Raw genomic sequence first — 26,384 nt, 5'->3', positions numbered from 1 at the left:
CATCTGATGGTTTTATGCATTTCTAGACTCACTGTGATCTGTAATGGACATGCAATAAGACACTGTTGAATCTGAACTTATTTTATTGTTATCCAACCGCTTCAACATGTTTTCTAAATAGATGGTCTAACAAATTGGAACTTTTGCTTACTTGAATTAAAGGCGCGTTGTTATGCAATTGTTTTACTGCTCTGGCCCATTTGAGATCAAATTGCCTTATATGTGGTCCATTAACTAAACAGAGTTTGACACCCCCCTGCTTTTAACTGCAACGTGGGACTAAATGGTATGAAACACTGCCACCTTCTGGACTAACTTGGGTTAACCCACATGGCTATACTGAGGGCAATCTGTGACTCCCAGGAGTCACAGGTTACAACGATTAAACACATACACCAAAAAAATGTCTTTCTATTCCAGATTCTGAGGAATCACAAAAAGTGGTTTCCACTAATCTCCATGGCATATGCACTCTTCAGATATAGTTTTCAAATAATGTTGTGCATTGGAAAAGTTGAACTCACCATCCTGCTTTTTTCCTAAACTAATACTAATGTAGACTTATTTAGACTCTTTTGTAAAGGTGCTTTGGGTTTCTTGAAAGGCAGTGTATAAATCTAAGCTATTATTTTTAATCTCTGCATACACAGTTTGAAAGTGGAGAGAATAACTGAACCTTGTTCAGTCACAGTGGGTACGGTCAGAGGTTTTGTTTGTACCATACTTGCACCCAACGATGCTACAGCAAGGCTCGTGTGTTCATTAGGGTTTGCAGTGGATTTGCAAAACCCTTCAGTTCGAGCCAAAAAGATGACACATTTTCATCAGTGCAACAGCTTTTTTCATGGCTTCTTAAAGTAAAAGGGGTGCCCAGGTCGCCCAACAATCCACCAGCTGCCTAATACCACACAGAAGGACATGCACCCAGAGATGTTTCTGCATTGTGCCACTTTTAGTAGGAATCTAGTCTGAGCAAAAGGACGAAAACCTTTTCGTCCTTTTGCTCAGACTACATTCATGAAGAAACAGATAAAGTGCATATTACAAGGTAAATTTTCTATTTCATCTGGAATTTTGCATTCAGCAAGAAATATTAAATTATTTCTTTCATACATTTTGGTTTTGATATGACATTTAAGAAAGTCACATATCTCCCCATCACATCTTCATGCCCACTTTAGCATATGTGCATGAAATTCAATAGCTAGTCTTTCATGGTTACTAGGCCTTTTTGTAGTGGCCAGTACTGACACATATTGCCTTTGCTTTCAAGGATGTAGAGGGTAAACCACCTTGTATGTTTTCAGTTTTCTTCATAGCACAGAAAAGTTCATATAAATGTGAAAAAAAAATAATCGAAAATGTAGAAAAAAGATCAAATCAGAGGAGACAAATAAATGAAAGTTTGAAAGGAGAAAAGGGAAAGGCCAGAGGAGAACTTTTTACATACTCAGTGTATGCATGAGATTCATGTGAACAGCCTATGTTATCTTCATCTGGTTATGTTCTCCAAAGGCTCCTGGACCTCCATTATTTCTTAAGTCCTTGTTATGACTCTCATGCACACTAAAAAGTGTTAGTTTACCAACTAGGCAAATATGATGTACTGTGAGGAAAATATTTCAAAATTACACCATTACCATAATAATTTGCATGATACGACTGCAATTGTTTTTAATGGTGGAAAGTGCGCTGGAGACATACATTTTTACATGGCACCTTGACTGTAATTAATTTTAAATCCTGCACCGCTCTCGACCTTTTCCCCACGCTCAAAGAAACCGGAACAACTTTATCGGCACTTCCGGTTTCCAAAAAGAGACGATGTCGCCGTCTTCATTTAATTTTGTCGACGCTAAAGACAAATTTACGGTAAGAAAACACAGAACGTCAGCAACTTATAAATATATGTGCAGTCATATATTTTAGATTACAGTTGAAATCCTAGCCTGGGTTTGTTAATGTAGCATGTCGCATGTTGTTACTATAGCAGATAACAGATGAAGCTAAGCTAACGCAGATGCTAACCAACGATGCCGTTTGTTTCATAAATGTTTCTTCTTCGTCTTCTTCTTCTTCTTCTTCACACAATCTCAGGCGTCTGCCGTCCAGGCTTTGACTGGAAAAAACATCAAACCTTTGATCAGTATTTTTAACCAGATCCCCGGCAAGTAAGTGAAGTTGTTAGTTCTTGCTAACTTATTGTAATGTAATTACTTATTGTATTGTAATCATTTCTGTTGGCTATTATAACCTATAATAATGGAGGAAGGGATGCAACCTTACTGATCGCTTGTTTTTCTCACGTTACAGTGAGGCGGAAAAGAAGACAACCCTCGATCAGGCTCTGAGGGGAGTTCTTGGTGATCTGATTGTAAGAAATGCTTTTTGTTTGTTTGTTTTCTAGTACGCGTTTGTTCGCTTTTTAAAAAAATGAAATTCCCCTCAAAATCCTCAAACGATATCTTCAAATGTTTCCAGGTTGAGCAGAAGGCGAGGTGTGATGACTACCTAGCTCTCATTTACCTGAGCATTGATGGCGTTACAGAAGGTATGTTACTCATCTAGGGGTCTCATAAGTAGATCCAGGTGATACACTGATTTTTAGGATTTAAAAAAAATGAATAGTTTATTCCTTTTGTGCCAGGGAACAAAACCTGTACCATAAATAAAAACAAAAACACTTTTGGATTAGTCTTTTAGCTCTTTAGTTCTCTATCTTTGAACATTCAGCCAGTGCAAAAATCTGTGACACAGCATATGAACATCAGCCACTGCCTTGTGAATGCCAAGTTATTTCCCATTAGTCTCATAGCATACATCACTCAAAATGAGCACATAGTAGCCAAAGAAAATCCTTTTTGGACATATATGTGTGAGAAATCCCGATTGCACATCTACTGAGGCGATTTGGCTGGTCTGTTATGCTGTGGGGGGTGTTTACAGATATGCTTCTGATCCACTTGCCCCTTTTTATTTATGAAAAGCATGCATTTTGCAAGCAGACTGCTCGGGTAATCTTCTGTAAGTCTTAGAGACAATGTGTCATGTATGAAGAAACTTAAGACTTGTGTTCCACTGCAGGTATCTGTTCTGCTACGACCCCTTTCGTCCTGCTGGGAGATGTGCTGGACTGTCTTCCTTTGGACCTGTGTGACAAAATCTTCTCTTTTGTCGAAGAGAACGTCTCCACCTGGAAATCGGTAAATAAATTCCAGCTGTTGAGTAAAGCCCCCCACAAATTTGCCCTGCGTTGATCACATGTTTACCAAAGCTGTGCTCTATTTTTCTCACAGAACTCCTTTTACACTGCAGGGAAGAATTATTTATTGAGGATGTGCAATGGTAAAGAGCTTATCTCATCATTCTGTGACATATGAAGCTTTTTATCTTTAAAATGCAGAGCAGTGTATTTTCCTGTCTGTGTAGATCTCTTAAGGAGGCTGTCCAAATCACAGAACACAGTTTTCTGCGGGCGAATCCAGCTCTTTCTGGCACGTCTCTTCCCTCTGTCTGAAAAATCAGGTAAGAACAGCAGTATTTTATCATTATAAATAAATAAACCAACACAAGCCTTTTGAAGATGAGGTTTGCAATCATTCACAGCTTCTCTGATCGAGTGATTGTTCTTTTTATTTTGTTTGCTTTCCAGGCCTAAATCTCCAGAGCCAGTTTAATCTAGACAATATAACAGTGTTCAACAAAAATGAACAAGAAAGCACTCTCGGCCAGAAGGTAAAGATCTGATTCTGACTCTGAGCACTTTAGAAGTAATCAAAAACTGTGAATGTTAAATGTGTTACTGTGTTTATAGCACACAGAAGAAAAGGAGGACGGTATGGAAGTGGAGGAAGGAGAAATGGGGGAGGATGATGGCCCTGCACCGAGGTAAGTTAAAGGCTTTCTCAAGAGTAAATCACAAGGTTTTTTTCTTTTGTTTATTTGTTGAAGTAAACATTTTGATCGGCCCTTTATCTGGTTTAATTGTTATTGCAGCTCCATTCCAATCGACTACAACCTGTACAGAAAGTTCTGGACACTGCAGGACTACTTCAGAAATCCAGTGCAGTGTTACGATAAATTCTCATGGATGACATTCCTTAAGGTAATGCACCTTACTGCAGATGCCTTTCCTCCTCATTTTTAAGATGGCAAGTATCCAAGTAGATGATTAAAAGTCAACGATCACTCTTTTGTCCTACGCAGTTCTCAGATGAGACTCTAGCAGTATTCAAAAGCTATAAGCTGGATGACATGCAGGCCTCTAAGAGGAAGCTGGAGGAGCTGAGAGCATCAAGTGGAGAACATGTTTACTTTGCCAAGTTCCTCACAAGTGAGAAGGTGAGAAGACTTCATTTTAAATTTCCATGCTACACTTAGTTTGTAAACCTCAAAGTTCTGGACCAAAACAGAGCACTGGGTAGGAGGAGGAAAACGGTAACGGCTGCCAGCTGTTTGCCTCTAAACAAAACTGTCATCAAATATTAACACATGTTGATAAGCTTTTGTTGCCTTTGGAGTTCTACAGTGAGTTATTGTAAGTTTGAGTAACATTAGTCATATCTTCACTTGTCAAACACACGTAGGATAAAACATAGACACAAACAAATGTTGAAATGGCTAACAACGTGTGGCGCTCTGACAACGTTTGTTCCCTCACTGCTGCGCTGCAGGCTCCATATCCATGGCATTTACTGCTTGTTTTGCTCATGCTGTGTCATTTGCTTTACGTTTCTGAGTTTGCTGTATTTATCTACATGTCGCTGATCTCCATTAAATATTTGTAAAGATCGGAGTTGCACATTACCTCACTTTGTTTCTTTCGTCTTTATCTCCAGCTGATGGACTTGCAGCTCAGCGACAGCAACTTCAGGCGGCACATACTGCTGCAGTACCTCATCCTCTTCCAGTACCTGAAGGGTCAGGTCAAGTTCAAAAGGTGAGCAGTGTCTCAGTGTTGACCTCGTAAATAAACTTTGTCTGATAAAGTATTGGTTATTCTGAAGTCTTATTTGTATTGTTTTTAATATTTTTCTCCTCCTGCAGTTCCAGCTGTGTTCTGAATGATGACCAGGCTGCGTGGATTGAAGAGACAACTAAACTGGTCTATCAGGTGAGTCCTAAGTTATGCTGACACACACAAATGTAAATCTATAAGAAATAAAATAGCCAAACTCTCTATAGAAGGAATTTTAATTTTAGTGGAGAAAAAAAATGTCACAGTATTAACTGGTTGCAACAGGTGGCTGCTCCTCATTGAGCCTGGTTCTCCTGGAGGTTTCTTCCTGTTAAAAGGGAGTTTTTCCTTCCCGCTGTCATCAAGCACTCGCTTATATCAGCTCGTCTGATTGTTCGGAGTTTTCTCTGAATTATTGTAGGGTCTTTACCTTACAAAGTAAAGCACCTTCAGGTGATTGTTGTTGTTATTTGGCGCTATTGAATTAAACTGAATTAAATTATTCATGTTGTAAGTTTAGGAGAAAACAAGCAAATTATTCCCAGTTTTCATTTTTATTTTAACAAATATCAAGTTCATTTTCAGATAAGTATTGAATCAAACAAACAAATAACCCTGTGTGTGTGTCTATGTTCATGTGTGGGCTTGTCTGTATGTGCAGTTGTGTTTATGTGTCTGACACTGGTACTAATCTGTGTGGAGCTTCATGAATCAGAGGTGGATAGCACATTTAAACGTGTGTGTGTGTGTGTGTGTGTGTGTGTGTGTGTGTGTGTGTGTGTGTGTGTGTGTGGTTTTTAATTTGAATACCTCCCAGATTGTTTGTTGTATGTTGTTTATATATTCTTGGGATTATAGCTCAGTTTGTGAGCTAAAATCCCTGTGTGGGACAGGCAAAAGAGGCACAGCACGTTCATTTCACAACTGACATTTAGTTTTGTTTTGGTTTGGGTTTTTTTTTATCACAGCGGGTAGAACAAAAACAAAGGGAGTTTGCACTCAAGCATGAAAGGTGACAGCCGAGTCCACCCAGTTTTGCCTGCAAGCATGTGATCCCAGATATTGTAAACATTAGCCACATTGTTTTGGGGTTATTGTCATTCAGAAATGAAACCAACACACTGGGTCTTCAGTTTGCTCTTGCAGCCAGCAGCAGAACATTTGGCATGATTTCCTCATATCTGACTTGTTTTCATTCTTGAGAGGAAATGACTCTGGGAAACTGCAGCTGTTCATTTGGAATTTAAAGTGTTGCCCCTGTGTTCATTCCCAAATGCATTTTTTTTTTCTACTATTGGGTCCGCTGTCTGCAACAAACCATTTCAGTTTCCTGTAGGCTGGCCTCTTTTTAAGCCAGTTTTCTTGTTTTTATCCCTCTCTGCCTTGATTAGACTTAATTTTCCTTTTTGATAAAGTTTGTAGTTGGGGGCTGGATCAGGTGACCCTGAATCCTCTTTTAGTTATGCGGAAATAGGCCTAGGCTTCCCATGATGCACTGTTTCTTTTTCACTTACCTAGTGCTATATAAGCACCTCTGTGCTTATACACTACTCTGCATTTCCACAGTGTGTTTTGTCCTGTCTTCATTCCCCCACCCCTAAAGAGTGGCAGCCTGGTTCTGCTGGAGGTTTCTTCCTGTTAAAAAGGAGTTTTTCCTTCCCACTGTTGCCAAGTACTTGCTCATACAGTTGGTGATTGTTGGGGTTTTCTGTGTTATTGTCGGCTCAGTGTCTTACAATATAAAGCACCTTGAGGCAACTGTTGTCATTTGGCCCCACTGAAGCCTTGTGCTTTTTGCTCGCAAGAATTACTGGTGTGAAGTTAATATTTAAACTTTGGCCACGTTTAATACGCATGCACCACTGTTACAATATATGTATGTACCGTATTTCCCGGACGACAAAGCGCACCTGAATATTAGCCGCACAAGCTAAAATCAGGGGAAAATCCTGTTTTGTACATACATTAGCCGCACCTGACTAAAAGCCGCAGGTGTTTCAATGTTGACTTATCATATGTAAGAGAATATGCACAAAGCGAATTGTCAGGAAGGAGATGTCTGTTTGGAGACACACCCCTTTTATTAATATTTTGAAAAACAAGTTATGGGTACATATTTGTATAACTTTTTAGGTATATGTAAAAGTAGCGGTAATTACAAGTACGAAACATGTACTGTGCTTCATAAATGAGTAACAAATGTAGTACATAACAATAACCTACAGCACACCAGAAAAATAGATTTGGCCTACCTTTTAGGCTCAGGTGCAGTGACACGGCTTTAACAACAAGAAAAGTCAGTCATTCACCACCATCTTTCTCTTCTTCCTGCGCACTAAAACCACCAAAGTCCTCTTCTCCAGTGTCGGAAACGAACAGGCTCAGGATGGCTACGTCATCCACTCTCCGCTTCTCTCCTTTGTTGTCACTTTCAAAACCAAACAAATCCTCGTTGTCAGTGTCAGAGTCGAACACCCTCAGAAGGGCCGTGGCGGTGTCCTCCTCTCCATCATGCAGCAGTCCAGCCCTTCGAAATCCGTTGGTGATCATGGATGTTTTCACACTTTTCCACGCTGTCAGATTCCACCGGTGGAGTTGAGCATAACTTGCTTTTCGCAAGTTTATCGCCGCTTGTCATCCACGCCTCCCGCTGAACGCGTAGCGCTACTTTGAAGTTTGTTTTTCGCGCTACTTGTATGGCACTATGTTTCCTGGCGGATGGACATGTGACCAACATACCACTCTTGAACCCCGATACTGTGTGTGTGATCACATGCCCTTCCTCCAGGCAATGTAGCGCCGTACAACAGCAGAACAAACAAAACAAATCGTCTTACGATATCACAAAAATCATGGATAATACATAGAAAAGCTGCACCTGACTAAAAGCCGCAGGGTTCAAAGCTTGTGCAAAAAGTAGCGGCTTATAGCCCGACAATTACGGTATATGATAACACTAGGGAAACCCTAATAGGTTCAATCTAAGTGGATGTCACAACAAGCTGTAAATCCTAATTTTCTGTTCTGTGAAGGAAAAAAAACAGAAATGGTCTTTTCTCATATTTTGTGCTCACCTACCTACTATGTAAAAAAAAAAACAAAACGGTGGTGAATCACGACTTTCTGTTATAAATCCCCTTTAATCTGTGCTCTGCTCTTGCAGCTGCTGAGGGAGATTCCTCCTGATGGTGACAAGTTTGCTGCCATGGTTGAGGTAAGCCATGCTTTGGGAATACCAGTATGATTAAATGAAGCTTTTGTTTACGCGCTCACAGCTTGTCAAGTCTTTTGTTCTCTATACACTGGTCCCACTATAAATGTTCATTATCTCTGACAGCACATCCTTAACACAGAGGAGAACTGGAATGCCTGGAAAAACGAAGGATGTCCGAGCTTTGTGAAAGAGAGGTACAGCAGTGTAATGTTTTGAAGTAGCCGTTCCAGATAATCATTTTATTTGATTTAGGGTTTAGTCAGTTTTTACAGCAGCATGGAATGCTGGATAGCATGCCAAAATAACAGGTGGTCCCACTTGTTTGCCTCTTTAACAGAACAGTAGATGACAAGCCCAAAAGACCCACAAGGAAAAGACAAGCTCCAGAAGACTTCCTTGGAAAAGGGCCAGACCGGAAGATTTTTATGGGAAAGTATGTGCTTGAATCTGGGGGTGGGATGGTGGAGTGGTGTGAAGTGTGGTTTGGTTTTTTCGTTGGTCTCAGATCTCTCTCTGTATTGGTGTCCATCCTGCTGAAGTATTGTTGGAAATTTAGTGAAACTGTAAATTTTGGTCATTCAAGCTCTTCTCTTGTTTGCTAGTGATGAGTTGACCCGGCTGTGGAACCTCAATCATGACAACATGGAGGCCTGCAAGTCAGACAGCAGGTTAGAAAAGTCCTGAAATGAGTTCACGTTCGGCTTTTTGTATATACACCCTACATTTGTTATTTTACAACTGCGGCCTTTCTTTCAGAGAGTTCATGCCGTCATTGGATGAATTCTTCGCAGAAGCTATTGAACAGGCCGACCCAGCCAACATGGTCGAGGAGGAGTACAAGTAAGATGGCTTTTACAAAACCTTTCTTAACCATGGAGGGGGAAAATCCACTATTCCATCTCCTACCTGAGACTTATTTTTAATTGTATTTCTTTTATTTACTTTCCATATATTTACTATTTTCCTGATGTCTTTTATGTCTAATCCTGTAACTCCTTGTAGGGTTGTGCGAAATGCAAACTATGGCTGGCGGGCTTTGAGACTGCTGTCCAGGAGAAGTCCACACTTCTTTCAGCCAACAAACCAGAAGTTTAAGAGCCTGGCAGACTACCTCGACAGCATGGTCAGCAAGTTGGCCAAAGAGCTACCAGTAAGGATTTTATTTTATTTAAAAAAAGCAAAAACAAACTGGGAGTTTCCATAAGTCCATGAACCCATCCTTTTTCTTTCTTTTTTTTTTTCTCCGTTCATGAAGAAGGACATCCCATCTGAAGAAATAAAGACAGGAGAAGAGGATGACGATGATAATGGAGACAATCTGCTCAAAGACAGCAATGACAGTAAGTCATCACATGTTCTGTATTTCACTCTAGATGTTTCTGACTTCACATATGTTTGTGTGTGTCAGCACTTAGACAAGGAAACTATTATTATTATTATTATTAGATCATCCAAACGAAGGACCAGTGAGCTTATGTCATGGTGAAGTTCACAAGAATCACTACTCCTATTATTTAGAATTTAATCAGACTTACAGTTAAAGATCAACTAATGTGTCTTCAGCTGTGCTTAAGGTCAAGGTCACCTTTGTTGTTACACAGGTGCAGGAATCGCTACACCTTGATTGTCATGATTATAAATTGAGTGTTTGTGTGTATTTAGACACAAATTCTGTCATTGGGTTAATAAAGTCTTAGGTTACATTGGGTTCCCATGAAGAATGATATCACCCAGCATGAGGTTTCTCGATGTTGGTAAATTTTTGCACGCACAAAATGAACGAGAAAGAATCACTTTGGCACACATGTTGCAAACCAGTAGTGTGATGTTAGGAGGTGATGATCAGGATCTTAGTGATCATGGAGGAAATAGTCCTATTGGTTGGGGACTTCCTGTCACCATTATCCCAATATCAATAACATGGCCAATGCTATCACATGATTTCATGCTTTTTATTGCATTTCTTTTATTTATTGACCGTGTTGACATAAATCTCCTGACAATTTCACCTGGTGGAGAATGGTTTTAATTTGTCCCGGATGTGACTGTTTGACTTCTCAGTAGATTTTAATTCTCATTATTTCTCATTCTCGAGCAACTACACGCTTCATATGTTACGCTAACCTGTGGTCGATTGTTGGATTTCAGTGAGGTCAGTGTTCTAAATCAAACAATCAAGATGTGATTGAAGCAGAAGACAAAAATATTCCATCCAGTGTAGTTAATGGAATAGAGGCTCAGATGTAACTGGAGCAGCCTGTTCCCTGGAAGCTGATCACTGAAAGCCTTAATGTAAGAGCCAAAGATTTTTCAATGCAAGTGAAAGAAGCCATCATTAGGATGAAGAGGCAAAATAAATTGTAGCAATTAGTGATGTCTGTTTGAGATCCAGGTATTAAAAACAGTAAATTTAAAATTGTTAGTTGGTCTGATTTAATTTTGAGCCTCGGAGAAAGGGAAGGAGCAAATGGAGGATCATTCATAAAAATAGCTGTTAAACCTCTTGAATTGTAGCTGAAACTCTACTTCAATCACATTTTGATTGACTTTAAACCCACTGTGGTTTGTTAAGAGAGTGAAATTACAAAAATTGTGTCATTGTCCAAGTATCTATGGACATGACTGTACCAGAAAGAGCAGGTGTTACTGATTTAACTTGTACTACTATATGAAAGTGATATCAATGAGCTAAAATGCAAAATACTGGACTGAAACAGAATTTGCTTCTGTACCTTTCCCCTTAATAGCATTGCATATTCAATTTAACTATCAGTATGTTTGCTTTCCCTCTTTCATACGCTTAATTTAAGATGATGAAAGCATGACCCTCAGTTCCAACTTCACACATATTTCCATCTTAATGTCTTTAACCCAACTTGACCTCTGTATTTTACAAGCTCCCACTTCCCACAATGAATTGAGTTTATTGTGTTAGCGCAGTTCCAAGCCTGGAGCAGAGCTATTTATATCCTTCCTATTCCATTTTCTTCAAGGTCCGAGCATTCAGAGCAAACTTGTGACGAACCAGCAGATGGATGACGTAGCAGCCAAACTGGGCGCTCAGTGGAAGAACCTCGCTTCTCATTTTGAGATGAAGGCGGCAGAGTTGCGAGAAATCGAAACGGACAGCGAAGACGTCGACATGCAGGCCAAACTGCTGCTGGTGGCCTGGCAGGACAGAGAGGGAACACAAGCTACTGTGGAGAACCTGGTCGCAGCTCTGAACGCCGCAGGTTTCTCCCAGATTGCAGACGGCCTCAGTGAGGCTTAAAATCTGTATTTCCATAACATTGTTCCACTTTTTTCATACAAAAATGTTTGAAACTAGTTTTTATATGTCAGATATTGGTTTTCCCCACTGTAGAGATTTCAATAAATGTTTTCGCCTTGTAAAAAGTTTGGGAGCACGTTTGTTTTGATACACAACAATCTCATTTTGGTGTAACACTTTATTTTCACCACCTATGAAACGAGTTCAGTCAATTAAGTTATTACAGAGAGTTGACGTTCAGGCCTTACAGACTGTGGCAGGGCGATCGGGAAAGCTGCACGGAGAAACAAGGTCAAGCACAGCATTTTTTTTTTCTTTTTGTAAAGGTATAGATTAAAGTCTGAGATCCGCATCAGCAAGAATGACGTTCAAAAGCTTATTGAGCAAACCATCACGGTTGAATCTCAAGCCTTTATTAAACCGCACACAGTTCACCACAAGGGCAACATGTTCTGAACAGTTTCCCCACACACCTCCCTGAAAAGAGCATTAGTGAAGATTTGGCAGAAAGAACCTCATCTGTCAATACATTTCAGAACAATTACAGGAGATGATGTGAGCCAAGCACTTAAAAGACCTGAGATTGAACCCAGATTACCCCGAGGGGGCCAACAGGTGAACAAGGGCAAGTCTTTACAGTGTTTTGTAATACGTCAGAGACAGATTGGCTAGGCATTTCTGTACAAGATTAAATGACTAGAGAGAAACATTTTGCTTTAATGATATGAGCACCTCATCAAAGGCTTTAAAAAATATACAATGTGTATAAAACATTTAATGAAACTGCAGCGCTAGACTCAAAAACCTCTTGAGGATCCAGTCCAGAGATTGCCTCTCATCATCTCTCCATTTTCAAAGCCCACTGTGGTTGAATATTTAACACCATTTGACAGAATTTGTTTACAAGCATCTGTGTTGGTTACAAAAGAAAACAAAAAAATTAAGGTATTCAAATCTTTAAAGACACCAGTTTTATTGCACATCTATGCAGACAGTGCTTTGAAATGGCAATTTGTGTGTATATTGGATGTTGTCTTTGTCTTCTGAGAAGTCTGCCACAGCTATTGTTCCTCTTCAAGTATGTCCAGCCGCCGGGGGCCATACAGTAGAACATACGCTATATGCCAGTCTCCGCCACCTGACAGTCGCAGGATATCCTCTGGAGACACCACACTCACCTTGTCATCATCAAACTTGACCCACTCATCTGTCAGAACGACACGACACATGAAGCGCTTGCACAGTATAAATTGGGACTGATCGATGTCAGGTGCATGCCGATTACTGTCACACAAATGCGATTACCTTCTTTCCTTTTGACCCATCCCACATAGTGGCCTGAGGAGCTTGAGCGGCCTTGGTGCGTCAGCACAGCCTGCAGGTCGTAGTAGCCACTGTTGTTGGAACCAAGGTCTACAAGAAGAAAACATGCCGTACCTTTAATTCTGACTCGTGATCGAAAGAAAAATATCCACACAGAGGAAAAAAAAAAAAAAAAAAAAGCATACTCAAATTTCACATGACAAAAAAAACAAAAAACAAAAACATAACCACGTTTGTTTTGACAGGAAAATGAAAGACGGGTCCAGCAATTTATTTAAACGTGGAAAAACAGAGTTTTTACCATTCAAACAAGCTTGAAATATTTGGTATGACCACCTTTATTCTTGGACAGCCTGACCTGTCTTTGGAGCTCTATTGTAATTTCTTTAAAGAGTCTTTAGGGATAGTTTTCCAGGTTTCTTGAAGGACATTTACACCTCTTCTTTGGATCTTGGCTGTCTTTTGTTCGATTCTCTGTCAAAATGATTCTACACTGCTTCAATAATGTTGAGGTCTGGACTCCGGGGAGGGCGATCCATGACTGATAGTTAGGGGTGGGTTTAAAACTAATTGATTTCCCTGATTCAAATTGATTTTAGTTTGAATAATGAAATATCGACTCATGAAATCCATTTTTAAAAATAAATGTATTTTGCCAGAATCTCAGGTTAAAGCTCACGAAACCATTTCAACAACCGCCAAACAGCTAAAACAGCAAACGATTAAAGAGCAGGTAAATGGTGTCCGCAAAAAGATGTAAACACAGAGCACGGGTCCACCCCGATGGCACGTATGCCGACATCCCGGGTGTTGAAAGCCGACGTCTCACAGATTCTGAAGCTGCAGGTTTCGTTGCTCTCAGACCAAAATTCACTGAACCAGCAGCAAGAAGATCAAAACTACACTTCACGTTTAGAAAACACTGTCATGAATTCCCTCTTACTTTTGCTATTTTGCTTCCACAATAAAATAAATTAATTTTTTTTTTCCTGTACAGTTCTCTCAGAAAGACCAGTTTACCATAAAAACAATCTGTTTTCTGCATTATTTGCTTGCTTATTATATAGCAGTTCACCATTGTGTACAGTATTTTCACCTGCTGTTTTTTGCCTTAAAAAAAAAAAAAAAAAAAAAAAAACGACCTCTGACAAGAGAGCCTAATTTCTGCTGTTCAATACAGAAGAAATGTAAACTTTTACAAATTTTGCCAAATTGCAAAATGCTTAGCAGTGCCTCTAATAAAACCTCTGTAACTTTGCTCTGCTTCACTTCAGCAGCATCAGGTAATGTTCATATGTTGATCTGTCTGAGTCTAAACTGAATCGAATCGAAGAGGAGATCAAATCCAGTTGGGGTCCTGTGAATCAGATCGAGTTATAGAAATCAGTGACGATACCCAGCCCTACTGATAGTGTTGCACTGTATTTTTCACCGCCATAGCGACAAAGCTATCAGACCCTTTCCTTACGATAGATCGTGTTTTGAAGCTTGCCATGTTTGTCATGCATTTGTCCAGTTTTCTAATTTTTTGTTTTTTAAAGGACGCCCTGTTGGTGCAAAAATACTATTTTATACCTGTCAAAATGTTATCTTTGGCATTTTTTGCACATTCAAGTGAACTTTGCTTAGTTGTCTGTTATGTGTAGACAATACTAGTTCATCACATGAGTTAGGCACCTTTTTTATGCTCGAATGATTCATAAGTCAGTCTTACAAAAAAGTAAAATAAATAAAAGTCCTGTACTGAATGTCCTTCTTTCTATGTGTAAATTGAGTGAAAAAGCAGCCAATGTCCCAGGATAAAAGACCTTCAGAAAGCCTGGAGAACTGCTGCTCAGCCTGGCTCCTTGGAAACAGGGGTGATGACTCGAGACTTTGTCCGGTAAGGCAGGTGAATTTGTAGTGCATTTACATTTTTTTCCATCTACTTCCAACACCTGATTTCTTTAACTTATATTGTAAATGTATTTTTTCTACTCATGTAACAACGTTTCCTGAACTACTGTCACAGGTACATACCCTCTGAGAACGAGAAAGGCTCATATTTCACTTCTTTTGCTGCTTCTGCCTTCTTTATCAACTAGAAAAGAAAATCAAATAGAGTTTATGCTTTAAATAGGAGTTCATCTACTCCTAAATATGTGTAAATGTCATGGCGAGCTGATCTGCTTTACCTTTTGCTGCTGTTTCTCTAGCTTCTTGTCCTCGACCTCCTTAAACTTTGACCTGATTGGTAACATCTTTTCCTGCAGCTCGGCAGTGCACAGCTCATAAACATCCAACATGAGCGGGAACTTGACATCCTAAAAAAATATACACAAATTCTGAGACTTTAGATCCTCAGCTACTGTGAGCACTGTAAGAAAGAACTGCAGCTGAAGACAAACCTTTAGAACTTTTGCATTGACAGACTCCTTCTCCTTGTAGAAAAACCTGACCATCTGAACAGTCAAGTAAGCAGGCAGGCGGCTAAGTTTTGACTAACAGGAGGAAAGAAAACCGAAATAAATGTCATACTCAAGTCCTACATTCACACAGTCCTGCAGGCAGTTTCAAATGACAAAAATGACAATATAAGAGCGAAAAGAGAACTTACGGATTTTATATACAGCGCATTTCTGTTCAGGGTCGGAGACATTTTTGTGATTTCTTCCTGCAGTCTCTGTTGGGGCAGAAAAATTAGAATTTAAAAAAACAAAACAAAAAAAACCAACTTGATCAGCTGTCTTATCATGTCTTGTGATAGAACATATCCTCTTTACTACACTAGCGTGTAACCACCAGTATCCTTGCACCTGTCCACTGCAAGCCATTTCATTTTGCACAAATCTTCCAAGTTTGTGCGGTTTTTCCTTCTGATGAAGTACGATTGGACCAACTCATCCATGTTGTAACCCATGCTGATTGACAGGCGTCCTGGCCCAAACAGCTGGAGTGGATCAGCATCTGCTAGAAGCATAACTGTGAGTCCTTCCCCCTGCAGAGGTCCTCTAATGACACTGCAGGGGTTGGGTGTATTGAGGATGGCCAGGAGTGGGAGTAAAGGGAGCTGTTGAGGAGTTTTATGGAGTGGTCTGGTAGATATCACCTCTTTGTGGACATGAGCAAGACAAAAGAGATGCTGGTTGATTTCCAATGTGAAAAAAAAAAAACTGTGACTAAGCCCATTACCATCATGTGTGAGGAGGCTGAAACAGTGGACTACTACAGGCACTAGGGTGTTCACTTGAATGGCAGACTAGACTTAAGGACCAAAAGTGATGCTGTGCGAAAGGGGGTGAGCAGACGCTACTTTCTGAGGAAACTCAGGTTCTTTAGTATGTGTAGCAAAATGCTGGAGATCTTCTACCATCCTGTGGTAGTGAGTGTCATTTACTTTGCTGTTGTGTACTTTGCTGGGGGACAGCATCAGTGCCAGAGATGCCCCCACGATCAACAACTAATTCACAAGGCTCGAACCATTGCTGGTCAGAATGTGCAGGTGTGAGTCAGTGAGGGACGGGAGGTCAATGACAAACTGCTGTCCACCATGGACAACCCACCATACCAGCTCCCCACTACAGAGGCAGCAGAGCTCATTCTCATTTGGACTGATTCAACCCCGCTACCATAAAGACCACTTCAGGAAATCATTCCTACTATTCTCTACAAGACTGTATAACAGTTCCTGTTCTGGGCAGGTAAACACACGTGTCAGCATGCAAGAAATCACATTTTTCAACACAGATTTCTATACTATAGTTTCCTGCTGCAGTTTCTTGTGTTTACATATTTATTAATGACATCTGCAGTTGGTCTTATTTTTCTTTAACTTCATGTTTTGTTTTTTTGGGGGGGGGGTTTTCCCCCACTTTTCCCAACTTTTAACTTTTTTCCCCAACAAATACAAGACTGGTTCACATCCAAAATAACAACACTGCACAGCACTAGAGTATTATAACATTATGTCCATAATTATTGTCCATTAGCATCCAGTTTACAGGTTACTCCCAGTGCTTCCAGTGGTTTCTTCCATTTGTCCACAAAAATTCGGGAGCTCCCATCAATATAATGTCCCAACCTCATCAGAGTCATAACATCAATGATGAGCGACTTCCATAGAGAAATGGAGGGAGGCTCAGCCCCCACCCATCTCAGCATAACTTCATGTTTTTGTTTTGTTAAATCAATTTTGCATATAAATATTTTGCACTACCTCACATTATAAGCCCTTCACTGTCAGCTTGTGGTACTACTTTTTAATACTTTTACAACATTGCTTTTATCGTATTGTGTTCTATTGTTTTCATGCTGTTGTAACACAGTAATTTCCTTTGCGGGTTCAATAAACTGTCTTATTGGCTTGTTATGTAGGCCCAATTAGCTGATATGTACCTGTGTATTGCACTCATACAGTTTGTGAATGAATCAAGCTTAGCATTAGCTCCTAACTGTAACCATAATAGTCAAAACACAAATGTTAAAGGTTAAAATTGTCCAGTCCAAAACCACTATGCTTTGCACACAGACCTCAGCCTTTTCATAATACTTACCAGCCTTAGTCCTGTTGCCAGGTATTTCACTTCTTGGTTGATAAAGCAACTGAGCTGGAGCTGGCTTTCCTTGCCCTTGATTGGTTCCTCCTCCTCAGACTCTGTGCATTTCATGCTGAACAGTAGAGTTAAGAAGAAGCTCGGCTCATTAATGTTTCACCTCTGGATTTTATCTCATTACCAACAACTATGAAAGAACAGTGCAGTCTTTTAAAGTGAAACTATATATCAAGTATTAAAGTGCACAAAGATTTGATTGACAAAGACATCAGAAGGATACCTAGTTTCAAATTCTACACCAAAATACTGGTCGATGAAGTTCTTCTTTGCAGAGGCAGAGGCAGCTCCACCCTCAGATTCAGTCTGAAGATTAAAAATAACAAAATTTTCTCATGAATTTATGAGACAGCCATAATTAGATTACAAAATAACAGATTTGGTGGGGTTTTTAAGCATTACCTCCATGGTAGTCTCTGGTTCTAGTGGCTCCAGCTTTTGCTGAAGCACTCTCATCATCTGCAGCCAACATTCATTGGCATCCTGAATAAACAACAAAGCACAATAAATGTCATGAATTTGCTGCCATTATGAGACTGAGTTAAAGACACGTCACATGGCTAATCAAATTTAACAACGCAGAACCATAATTAAGAGTTTTTCACCTGCTGGAGGTACTGCCCCTGATCCCCCTTCTCAGCAAACTGTGGAAAGGCCATATGGAGGAACTGCAGCAAAATAATGGGAGGGAGGCTGGACGAGGTTTTATCCATAGTCTCATATAAATCACGAAGGGCTAAAAAACAAAGAAACCATTTTATTTGTATCAGTAAATTCACAACATTAATATGTCTATTTTTTGGCATGCTTCACACCTGCTGTGATGTACTGAGATGGTGCATTTGCCCCTGAAGATCGCAGAGCACCTGAATACCTGTAGCGGGAGAGTGATGTGAGGTGAACGGCAACAAAAACCAGTGGTGGTGAAATTATTCGTAATGATCTGAACACGTCACCGACAAACAGTAATAGCAGTAAAAATGACCTCCTGAGTGCAGTTTTGAGCTCTGGCACAGAGCGTAGACACTGCACTGTGGCGTTCATGTAGCAGGTGTTGCCCAAGTTCGTCAGTCCACAAGGCAGCTCCATCTGACAATGACAACATCCACAGTGGCATAGGTTCATCTCAAGGTATAACACTACGTGTAGGTAAGGGATACATAAATTTAGTTTCATCGTAGATCTGGGACTGTGCAGAAGGGACAATACAGAATCAACACATCACATTGAGTCCACTTCTTCTTTATCAAGTATGGTCATCTGATCTGTTCTAGATACATAAACTGTCTTTTTTTAAAAGCTCAAATTTGTTGAACTCTGTCCTTACAATTCTTTTGGCGCGTCCAATTTCAGAAACGGTAATAAGTTCACACGTCAAACTCTATGAACCACTAAAGAGGCTTTGCTCATTTCTTTAATTTGTTCTTCCCTCCTGCCTGTGACCAAGACATCAATCTCAGTACTTCATGTTGCTGGAGGAGCTTTAATAAAAGACGCACAAGTGTATCCTTTTTAGGAAGTACTAAATAAATAAGTAAATATAATTCAGAGCATAAACATAAACAAATATAAAGAACACTGCTACATCTGAAAGTGTAAAATACAGTTGCACTATGATGCAGTTGTGCCAAACATGAGATTTGAATAAAATCTCCTTAAAAATGGGGCTCCAGAGGATGCATCTCTCTCTCTCTTTTTTTTTTTCTTTCTTTTTTTTTTTTTTTTTAAAAATGGCTGTTTTATCCACCAACTTCTCTCTCCTCATGTCTCTTCCTCGCCAATTCTGCTCACATCCCTGATGAGAGGGACCGAGGATCCACAGATGAACAAACTCATAATGAGAAAGCGGGTCTTTTGTTAGCCCATTTCCATTTTAAAGACATTTATCCAGTATTTATCATGTGGAAGTTTGTAATTCATACTGTATTTTGAGTCTGCTGCATATTTTCTCTTCAGTAAATAAATTATAAATTCATTACTACACCAAAACGCCTAGCTTGCAAATGTCTCGCTGAGCCACACACAAAAAAAAGTTTTTAGCAACTAAATGATTCTGCACATTTAGTTTACCATTTTATACTTTATACTCAGTACATGAAAGCCCAATTCAATCAATCACATCCATACTAAAAGCTGTAATTGTTATATTTGTTCACCCCACAGTGGTAATTTTCAGGATTACTCACCGCTGAGGCCAGCTGCTCCTCAGTCATGTCCTCTACAAACATGGGTCGGACTGCAGGCTCCTCGGGTAGGGCATCTGCTGAGCCCATCATCAGTAGGGTCATTCCCTTCAAAAAGCAGAGAAATATCCATTTCAGTAATTTATGTGAAAATTTTGTGATGAAGCTCCCATAAAGAACCACTTGGTATATGCGGTACTCACATTTTTCAGCTTAATATTTCCCCACTCGTCATCCTAGAATTCAGATAAAACATTGATTAGCAATCTTAAAATGGATAAGGTTTACTCATCTTACCTTTAACTTTACCTTATTTGTTTCAAAACAAATGAAAAGACAAAACCAATCCTATAATTAATCAAAAAGTCCTTTTCATTTTTGTAAGAGCCATAGCACAACCTTGAAACTGAACCGAAACTAAGCATGTTTAAATTAAAGGAACTATATGCGCTGGTGTGGTTCTCTGAGGATCTCCTTTTCTAGATTTTGGATGTTTATATTAGTACCTTGAGAGTGCCTCCCTTCACCATGACCTTCTGTCTGTCTGGCTGAACTCCTGTCAGGGCAAAGAGCTGCGCCTTGAACACCATGGGTGGTTCCTCAGTGTTGAGCTCTACTGCATCAAACTTCTCTTTGCCCCATTTCACATTTACTGAAAGAAACAGAAGCACTCAGTGTCAACATATTAGCCTTTCCTGGTTTGGGAAACCGTGACATGACACAGCACCTCCTTAGCATCAGGGTAGTGCTCCAAGGAATAAGGCACCCGGTTAGTCAAGCTGACTGTCGGTGAATAAACACAAAGTGGGAGCCAACAAATATGCAGCAGTCTGAATGTCTATGAACCGTAATAAAGGCGCTCATTGGCGATTATGGAAATCAGTACAAGATCACTGACACAAAGAAAACAAACTAAGTGATCGCATGTCTTCAACAAGACGCAGTTGGAGTAAAGACGTATAACTGTACACTATGATTTAGCTAGCTTTGTTAGCAATGCTATCCTTTATAGTAAAAGGCACAAGTGCTCCCAATTCTGCTAAAAAATTTATAGGGAAATGTCTTCAGCGAGTAAAACCACAATTAAAGTGGTGACATTGCGGTGAGAATCAGTAGCTTTACATAATTAGTTAACTCACCTTACTTATTACCTGCTAACTGGGTAACTAAGCTAGCTGACAGCAGCAGAAGCTCAGTTAGCTTGGACAGCTTTTTCACGTACTCAGTAAATAACGTTAACAAACAGCAAGCCGGAAACAGTGGTGTAACAATTCTGTGCGCTTCCCTGTTTCAAAAAAGTGTCTTCTGAAATAACTCTACCACTAGTCTAAGAACAAGATGCTGTCAAAATAGCATGCTAACGGTTGCAGGCTAAATGCAAATCATGCTACACACAGCTAAGCTAACATGCTAATGTAATTTAAAACTAAAAACACGTGTAAGGGTTCCCGTTTTTAAAGTATTTTCTCCTTGGTGATAATCATGCTGTATTAAAAGTACTTTACCTGTAAACACCGGCATATTTAGAAACCTTTAATATCCTCAACTCGCTATTTTTCCTGTTTCGGTCCACTGGGGCGCGTATGAAGAGTTGCTAGTTCTCGGACTGAACTTCATTCAAACAGAATGACGCTGCAACAACACGCTGGGAACTTATCGATGCGCTCTGACATCTGCTAGTCGCCCTGCTGGCCTGCAGCAACATCCGAGATACACACACCCAGATCATTCAGACTTCATTAATTACAGTATTTATAAGGCTGTAACTACACGGATTTCCAAGTGTGAGTGAATGATAGTTATCTCACAGCAAAGAGTGCACTGCTCTCACTGTGACACCATAAATAGACCAACTTTGGGGATGGAACCCCTTTGTTCCTTCCACTCCATTTGATTAAAAAACACCAAGTATTTATTTATTTTTTTAGAATATAAAAGCACAAAACTACAATTAATTGTGCCGCTATAGTTTAGTGATTAAGCAGAAGACCAATATGGTGAACCCTTGTGCAAAGGCCTGGGTTTGACTCCACACTAGGACATTTCCTCAATGTGTGCTCTGATGTCCTGTTCAAAATAAAAGTGAAAAAGGCCCAAAAATAAACCTGGTGAGAATAAAGGTGTCAAGATTAGCAGAGTTAAATTAGCATTTAAAGATGTGCTTAGGGGTCCTCGAATCTGTCCCAGCTGGCCTGATACAAAAACATAAATGACATCTAAAGTGAAAACTACTATACAATGAATGACAGAGATATGTTTATTGACATATCCATCAGTGCGGATTCCAATGCAATTTAACCATGCAAATTATCCAAGACACGAGTAGATCATAGTTCCAGTGCTTTTTTTTTTTTTTAACTGAACAAAACGTTACACATAAAAAGACTGTGGAGGTATTCCATAATCCTTATGTCTCTCTCATATTATACACTGTGGGGGTGTTTGCATTAGCGGGACATTACCATGTTAGAGAAAATGACTTGCAATCGAGGACAATCATTGACACGGGCTTGTTTTTAGATACATCCTCCTCAAATTTATGATATGAACCAAGAACGGGGACTTTGTTTTTACACAAACTCTATTGCTATGTGTTCATAAAGAGGTAATCTAATATATTTATTTATATATATAATTTTTTATATATATTCAAACCAGACAAAGCAAGTTCTGATAAAACCACACACGTGTGGCAAATTCTTAAAAAATAAATGATGGAAGAATTCAGATTTGTCTTGTTTCAACAAAAAAAAAAAAAAAAAAGGAAAGAAAAACATATGGCAGTAAAATCAATATCCAAACGGTAAGGCACTAGGTGGGCCAAATGCTACACCTGTTTAGTCTTCTACAAATAATTTACAGTCAAGTCAAACAGTGCAGTTTTACATTTGTTAACTTAATGTTTTCCTTTTGAACCACTTATCTATGAATCAATGTAAGGCAATACATTACAAAGAAAAAATACACGGAATACACAAAAAAAAAATATTACAGACAATGTACCAAATAAACAAAAAAAGTTTTAGGACTCCTATATGCCATTACAATGGAATTTTCCTTATGGCTTGGAGCAATAAAAATAATTATAATAAAAACAATGCATAGATTTAAATGATGATCTTGCATGCTCCTCACTCAATACTCAAAACATCTAATACTCATGTCCCAATACGTTGTCCCAAACCTGATATAACTGACTTGCAGAGTGATAAGAATAAAGGCAAAAAGGCCAGAGACGTTAGATGAAGGCATCAGTCATTAAAAAAAAAAACAACAACAAAACCAAAACAAAACAAAAGCATACTTGCATTAAAGCCCACGTTATCCGACAGGTGGGGGAAAGAAATTACTAAATAGATATCAATTTTCCACCCCTGAGACACAACCTTTCGCCGCAGATCTGCAATCCCTGTATGACAGTACCTTAAACTGAACACATACATGCAGCAGTCCCAGCAAAACCCCCTTTTACCTTCCAGTTTCCATTCCAACTCTCACATGATATGAAGCACAGGATGTCTACATGACAGGAGTCCCTCTCTCCCTCTGTTGTCCATCTTTAGATCAAGACGTGTGCGCCATCTTCTGGTGAAAACGTAGAGCTGCAAGTTTGCTGAGTTGGTCAAGTGACTCCCTCCCCTTGTATCAGGCTTTTTTAATGTCCACGATGCCTTGTGTCTGAAGCGTGTTGCAATTTCTCCAGCGTTGGTTATTTGTCAATATACATATATTTTTTTTTAGTTTTGTTTTTTTGTTTTTTAATGAATTATCTATGCAATACAGTTTCTTTCCATTTTTGAGGATGAGGAAGGAAGGGAAAGTTTAGAGTCCAGAGAAAAATCCCAACGGTTCAGATGGTTAGCTGAAAGAAGAACAGAGACAGGTGTCCAGTAAAAGAAAGGCCTTTTCAAAATAAAATAAAAAACCTTGGTTAGTAACCCAGTCTAACAACAGAAACAGAAAAGCTGGCTTGCAGACACTATAACACCTTCTCATCATGTTTGAGCAGTAATGTAAAAATCCTGAATATTGACCAGTCTAATGAGAGTTGCCATGTAAGAATATGAAGTTAGTAACTGACCCCAACAACACATTAGTGCCAATTAGAAAATCCCAAGTGTCAACTGCACAGAGCCCAAGAGTCAACTGCACAGAGCCCAAGAGTCAACCAAGCAACCAGGAAGTGTCTCTTGAGTTTGAAACACCCAATAACACAATTAATAAATAGACAAGTTTAAAGTCATAGAAAAAAGTCTGTTTTTTAAAAACGCACACACAAAAAACAAAACAAAAAAAAAAACAACTTTCTGAAGAAGTTCCTGTCAACAAGTGCTTGATGTTGTGTCTGCTGCTTGGAGGGTGGACTGCGCTCTGCTACAACACAGGAGACAAACAGCAGGTCACATGACTGACTTGACCACATCTCAGCCCACAAGATGGGTTTGAGGAGAGAGAGAAAAAAAAAAAAGGCAACTGACTGCAGCACACCCTGACCGACTGCCTGAAGAGAAAAAATACTCACGTTTTATCCTAGTTATCTAAAGTTATTTCACCATTAGTGAAAATATGTAAACGCAATCTGAGTTAATAAATAAATACAAATAAGGTCTGACGAGATGGGTTTTATTTCAAAGTTATCAAGTTACCTCAGCTTTCCTGTATTGCTTTTAGGGTTCTTGCGGAAGGATTGGTTGGGTCCAGAGCGAGTGGACATGGACCGCGGCGAGGCTCTTGTGAATGTCGACGGCGGGGTCTTGGGAATCTTCTTTCCGAGGTGGCCGATCCATTTCTTCTGCTCGTCTTGGGTCAGAGCCAGCAGCAGCATGTCCCGGGCAGAGGTCACGTCGTAGTTTACTGGACAGGATGACACAATCAAGCCTTAAAAACATGACCTCGAACTATCCAAGTCCTCCAAATGACTTTGTTTACACATTAGCAGATGTGTGGTACAAAACCTGATCGTGCCAGTGGTTTCACACTATTTCACTGATGAACAAGTGGCAGTGACGTGCCAACATAAGCTGAAATTTGCCAAGGGAGGACAAAACAAGGATGTAAACAACGCAGGATTTAAAATACTTTCTTTCAACAAAAGGCCTCAAGGATATAAACAATGATTATATGACTGATACTGAAATTAAACAACAACAAGAACTCCCTTGGAAACCTCTGAGTTTAGCTGCAACAATAACCAATTTGTCCTGTTTACTTTGAGTATCCCAAAATGCTTCGTCAGTGAATTCCAACTTAGAGCCTGTACATAAACTAGAAAACACCTTCAAGGATTTATAGATACGGACTGTTTATTGTCTTAAAATGCTCGTGATACCAGCTTAGCCTGCAGAGATAAGAATTTGTGTTTTACCTTTGCAAGGAGCAATAACATCCTCCTTTTTGTCGAGGTGGTCCTTGTGGCACTTCACGTGGCAGCGGCGACACTCCAGGGCCGGAGGCGGCTTGAAGACGTGCCACAGAGGCTTGGCACAGGCCTCGCAGTTTGAAGGGAAGTGATATAACGTGGGGATGAACTCATGGCCTTTGTGTGGGAGACAGTTGGTCTTGTCGCCCTGAGGGACTGTCTCTAGATCCGCCTCCTTCCTGCACTCTCCCTCATTAGCATACAAAATCTGAATAGTTAGAGAGAGATAGACAGGGCCTCGTTTCTGTGGCTGAGCAAACTCTATTCATGACTGCATGGAAATGTGAACATAAAAATAAAACTGCACATTAAAAAACAACAACAACAAAAAGCCTACCTGGAAAATCCTTGGAATCTCATCAGTCTCAGCTCGGTACACATCTCCTTGCGTGACTGGCCTCACATGAAACAGTTTGCTACACAAGAAGGTAAAAAAAGAGGAGAAATCCATTAACCTTTGTTACTTGTTTTCTTCTCTACATTTTTCAAGAAGACCGAGCTAGCAAGGAGAAGACGCCACAAAGAAAAACACTTACTCGATATCCAGTACCATTGAGGGGTTGGACTGCTCCTTATCCTGCTCGTCATTGTAGAACAGAATCTTCTTACTACTCACCACCACATACTGCAAATGTTGCAGAGACAAATGAGAGGGTTGGTGAAACCTCTTTCTGCATAACGAAAAATGTGAGCGAGCAAAGGAACCGTGCGACACACACCTGCTTCTTCCATCCGTATCTTTTGATGTTAGCACGATTAGGAATAGACAGCCAACCCTCCAATCTGGACTCTGAAAAGCAGCAAAGAAGAAAAACATGAAAAGAAAAATTCTACGCAAGTATTTAGAGACACTAGATGAAGGCCATGCAGCAAATCAGGTCCAAACTCAACTGGGGAGAAAAATAAAGAACAAGTCAATAAATAAATGAATAAATAAATAAAACGCTGGTGAACTCCTCGGGAGTTTGCCAGCGTTAAGGTTAAGTGCACTGGAGTAGGTGACAAGAGAAGACTGTAGCTATCCCAGGCTGCAACTTCACACACCCATGCAAGAAGAGAATATTAGTATGAGTAAGGCCTTCTTATAGCATGCTAAGAGAGCATGTAAGACTGCAAAAGTATGTTAAAAATCCTGATGTAGTATTTGTGCAGCTGGAATTCAATTAGCTTGATCACTCGCTCCTTTCACAGAAACAAATGTGTGTTATCTTTATTCAAAAATTAAATCATAAATGCAAGTGCATGCAGCTGAAACAACACAATCTAAACAGGTTCAGTAGGGAAAAAAAACAAACAAAAAAAACACAAAAGTGGGATTTGTCTACTACATGTGAGGTCGTGAGGGAGGTCTCCGTGTCCAAACGAGCAGCGATTTGTGGTGAGCATGCCGACACAGACACAAGGGTGTTGCGTGTTTGAAGAACACGT

General features: G+C 39.8%; 3 protein-coding genes across 5 annotated transcripts in view; 1 reads left to right on the top strand and 2 right to left on the bottom strand.

Moving 5' to 3' along the window:
- Window positions 1-1,739: 1,739 nt before the first annotated feature.
- Window positions 1,740-11,570, top strand: thoc1 (THO complex 1). Its single transcript, XM_040019409.1, has 21 exons — window positions 1,740-1,872; window positions 2,098-2,171; window positions 2,314-2,374; window positions 2,482-2,551; window positions 3,085-3,203; window positions 3,297-3,345; window positions 3,430-3,525; window positions 3,653-3,735; window positions 3,815-3,888; window positions 3,997-4,105; window positions 4,207-4,341; window positions 4,839-4,939; window positions 5,047-5,113; window positions 8,121-8,171; window positions 8,295-8,365; window positions 8,509-8,604; window positions 8,774-8,839; window positions 8,928-9,011; window positions 9,174-9,321; window positions 9,427-9,511; window positions 11,165-11,570. Exons 1-21 carry the CDS (start codon window positions 1,825-1,827, stop codon window positions 11,440-11,442), a joined length of 1,965 nt encoding a protein of 654 aa, XP_039875343.1. The 5' UTR covers window positions 1,740-1,824; the 3' UTR covers window positions 11,443-11,570.
- A 251-nt stretch (window positions 11,571-11,821) lies between these two features.
- usp14 (ubiquitin specific peptidase 14 (tRNA-guanine transglycosylase)) lies at window positions 11,822-21,244 on the bottom strand. 2 transcript variants are annotated; one of them, XM_040019422.1, is made up of 16 exons: window positions 21,043-21,244; window positions 20,044-20,189; window positions 19,741-19,773; window positions 19,541-19,645; window positions 18,340-18,443; window positions 18,170-18,228; window positions 17,960-18,090; window positions 17,757-17,837; window positions 17,578-17,660; window positions 17,298-17,412; window positions 15,362-15,427; window positions 15,153-15,245; window positions 14,940-15,068; window positions 14,785-14,845; window positions 12,748-12,855; window positions 11,822-12,649 (listed from the first exon to the last, which is right to left on the bottom strand). In XM_040019422.1, exons 1-16 carry the CDS (start codon window positions 21,056-21,058, stop codon window positions 12,504-12,506), a joined length of 1,476 nt encoding a protein of 491 aa, XP_039875356.1. In that variant the 5' UTR covers window positions 21,059-21,244; the 3' UTR covers window positions 11,822-12,503. The 2 variants fall into 2 exon arrangements, with proteins under 2 accessions (XP_039875356.1, XP_039875365.1); XM_040019431.1 differs by lacking the exon at window positions 21,043-21,244 and adding an exon at window positions 20,677-20,984.
- A 532-nt stretch (window positions 21,245-21,776) lies between these two features.
- rock1 (Rho-associated, coiled-coil containing protein kinase 1) overlaps window positions 21,777-26,384 on the bottom strand; it is a 31,208-nt gene continuing 26,600 nt past the window's right edge. The window contains exons 28-33 of one of the 2 annotated variants that reach the window (XM_040019319.1): window positions 25,676-25,746; window positions 25,493-25,581; window positions 25,294-25,372; window positions 24,903-25,164; window positions 24,184-24,391; window positions 21,777-23,911 (exon numbers count right to left, since the gene is read on the bottom strand). In XM_040019319.1, coding sequence (XP_039875253.1) covers window positions 23,860-23,911; window positions 24,184-24,391; window positions 24,903-25,164; window positions 25,294-25,372; window positions 25,493-25,581; window positions 25,676-25,746 — 761 coding nt within the window. In that variant the 3' untranslated portion in view covers window positions 21,777-23,859. The remainder of the gene's footprint in view (window positions 23,912-24,183; window positions 24,392-24,902; window positions 25,165-25,293; window positions 25,373-25,492; window positions 25,582-25,675; window positions 25,747-26,384) is intronic. The other variant, XM_040019327.1, reaches the window with a different exon arrangement.

This window comes from Simochromis diagramma, unplaced genomic scaffold (genome assembly GCF_900408965.1).
Source record: "Simochromis diagramma unplaced genomic scaffold, fSimDia1.1 OVJJ01000205.1, whole genome shotgun sequence".
In the NCBI taxonomy this organism is placed as follows: domain Eukaryota; kingdom Metazoa; phylum Chordata; class Actinopteri; order Cichliformes; family Cichlidae; genus Simochromis; species Simochromis diagramma.
The sequence above is the reverse complement of the archived record's forward strand: the minus strand, read 5'-3'. Positions and strand labels throughout refer to the sequence as shown.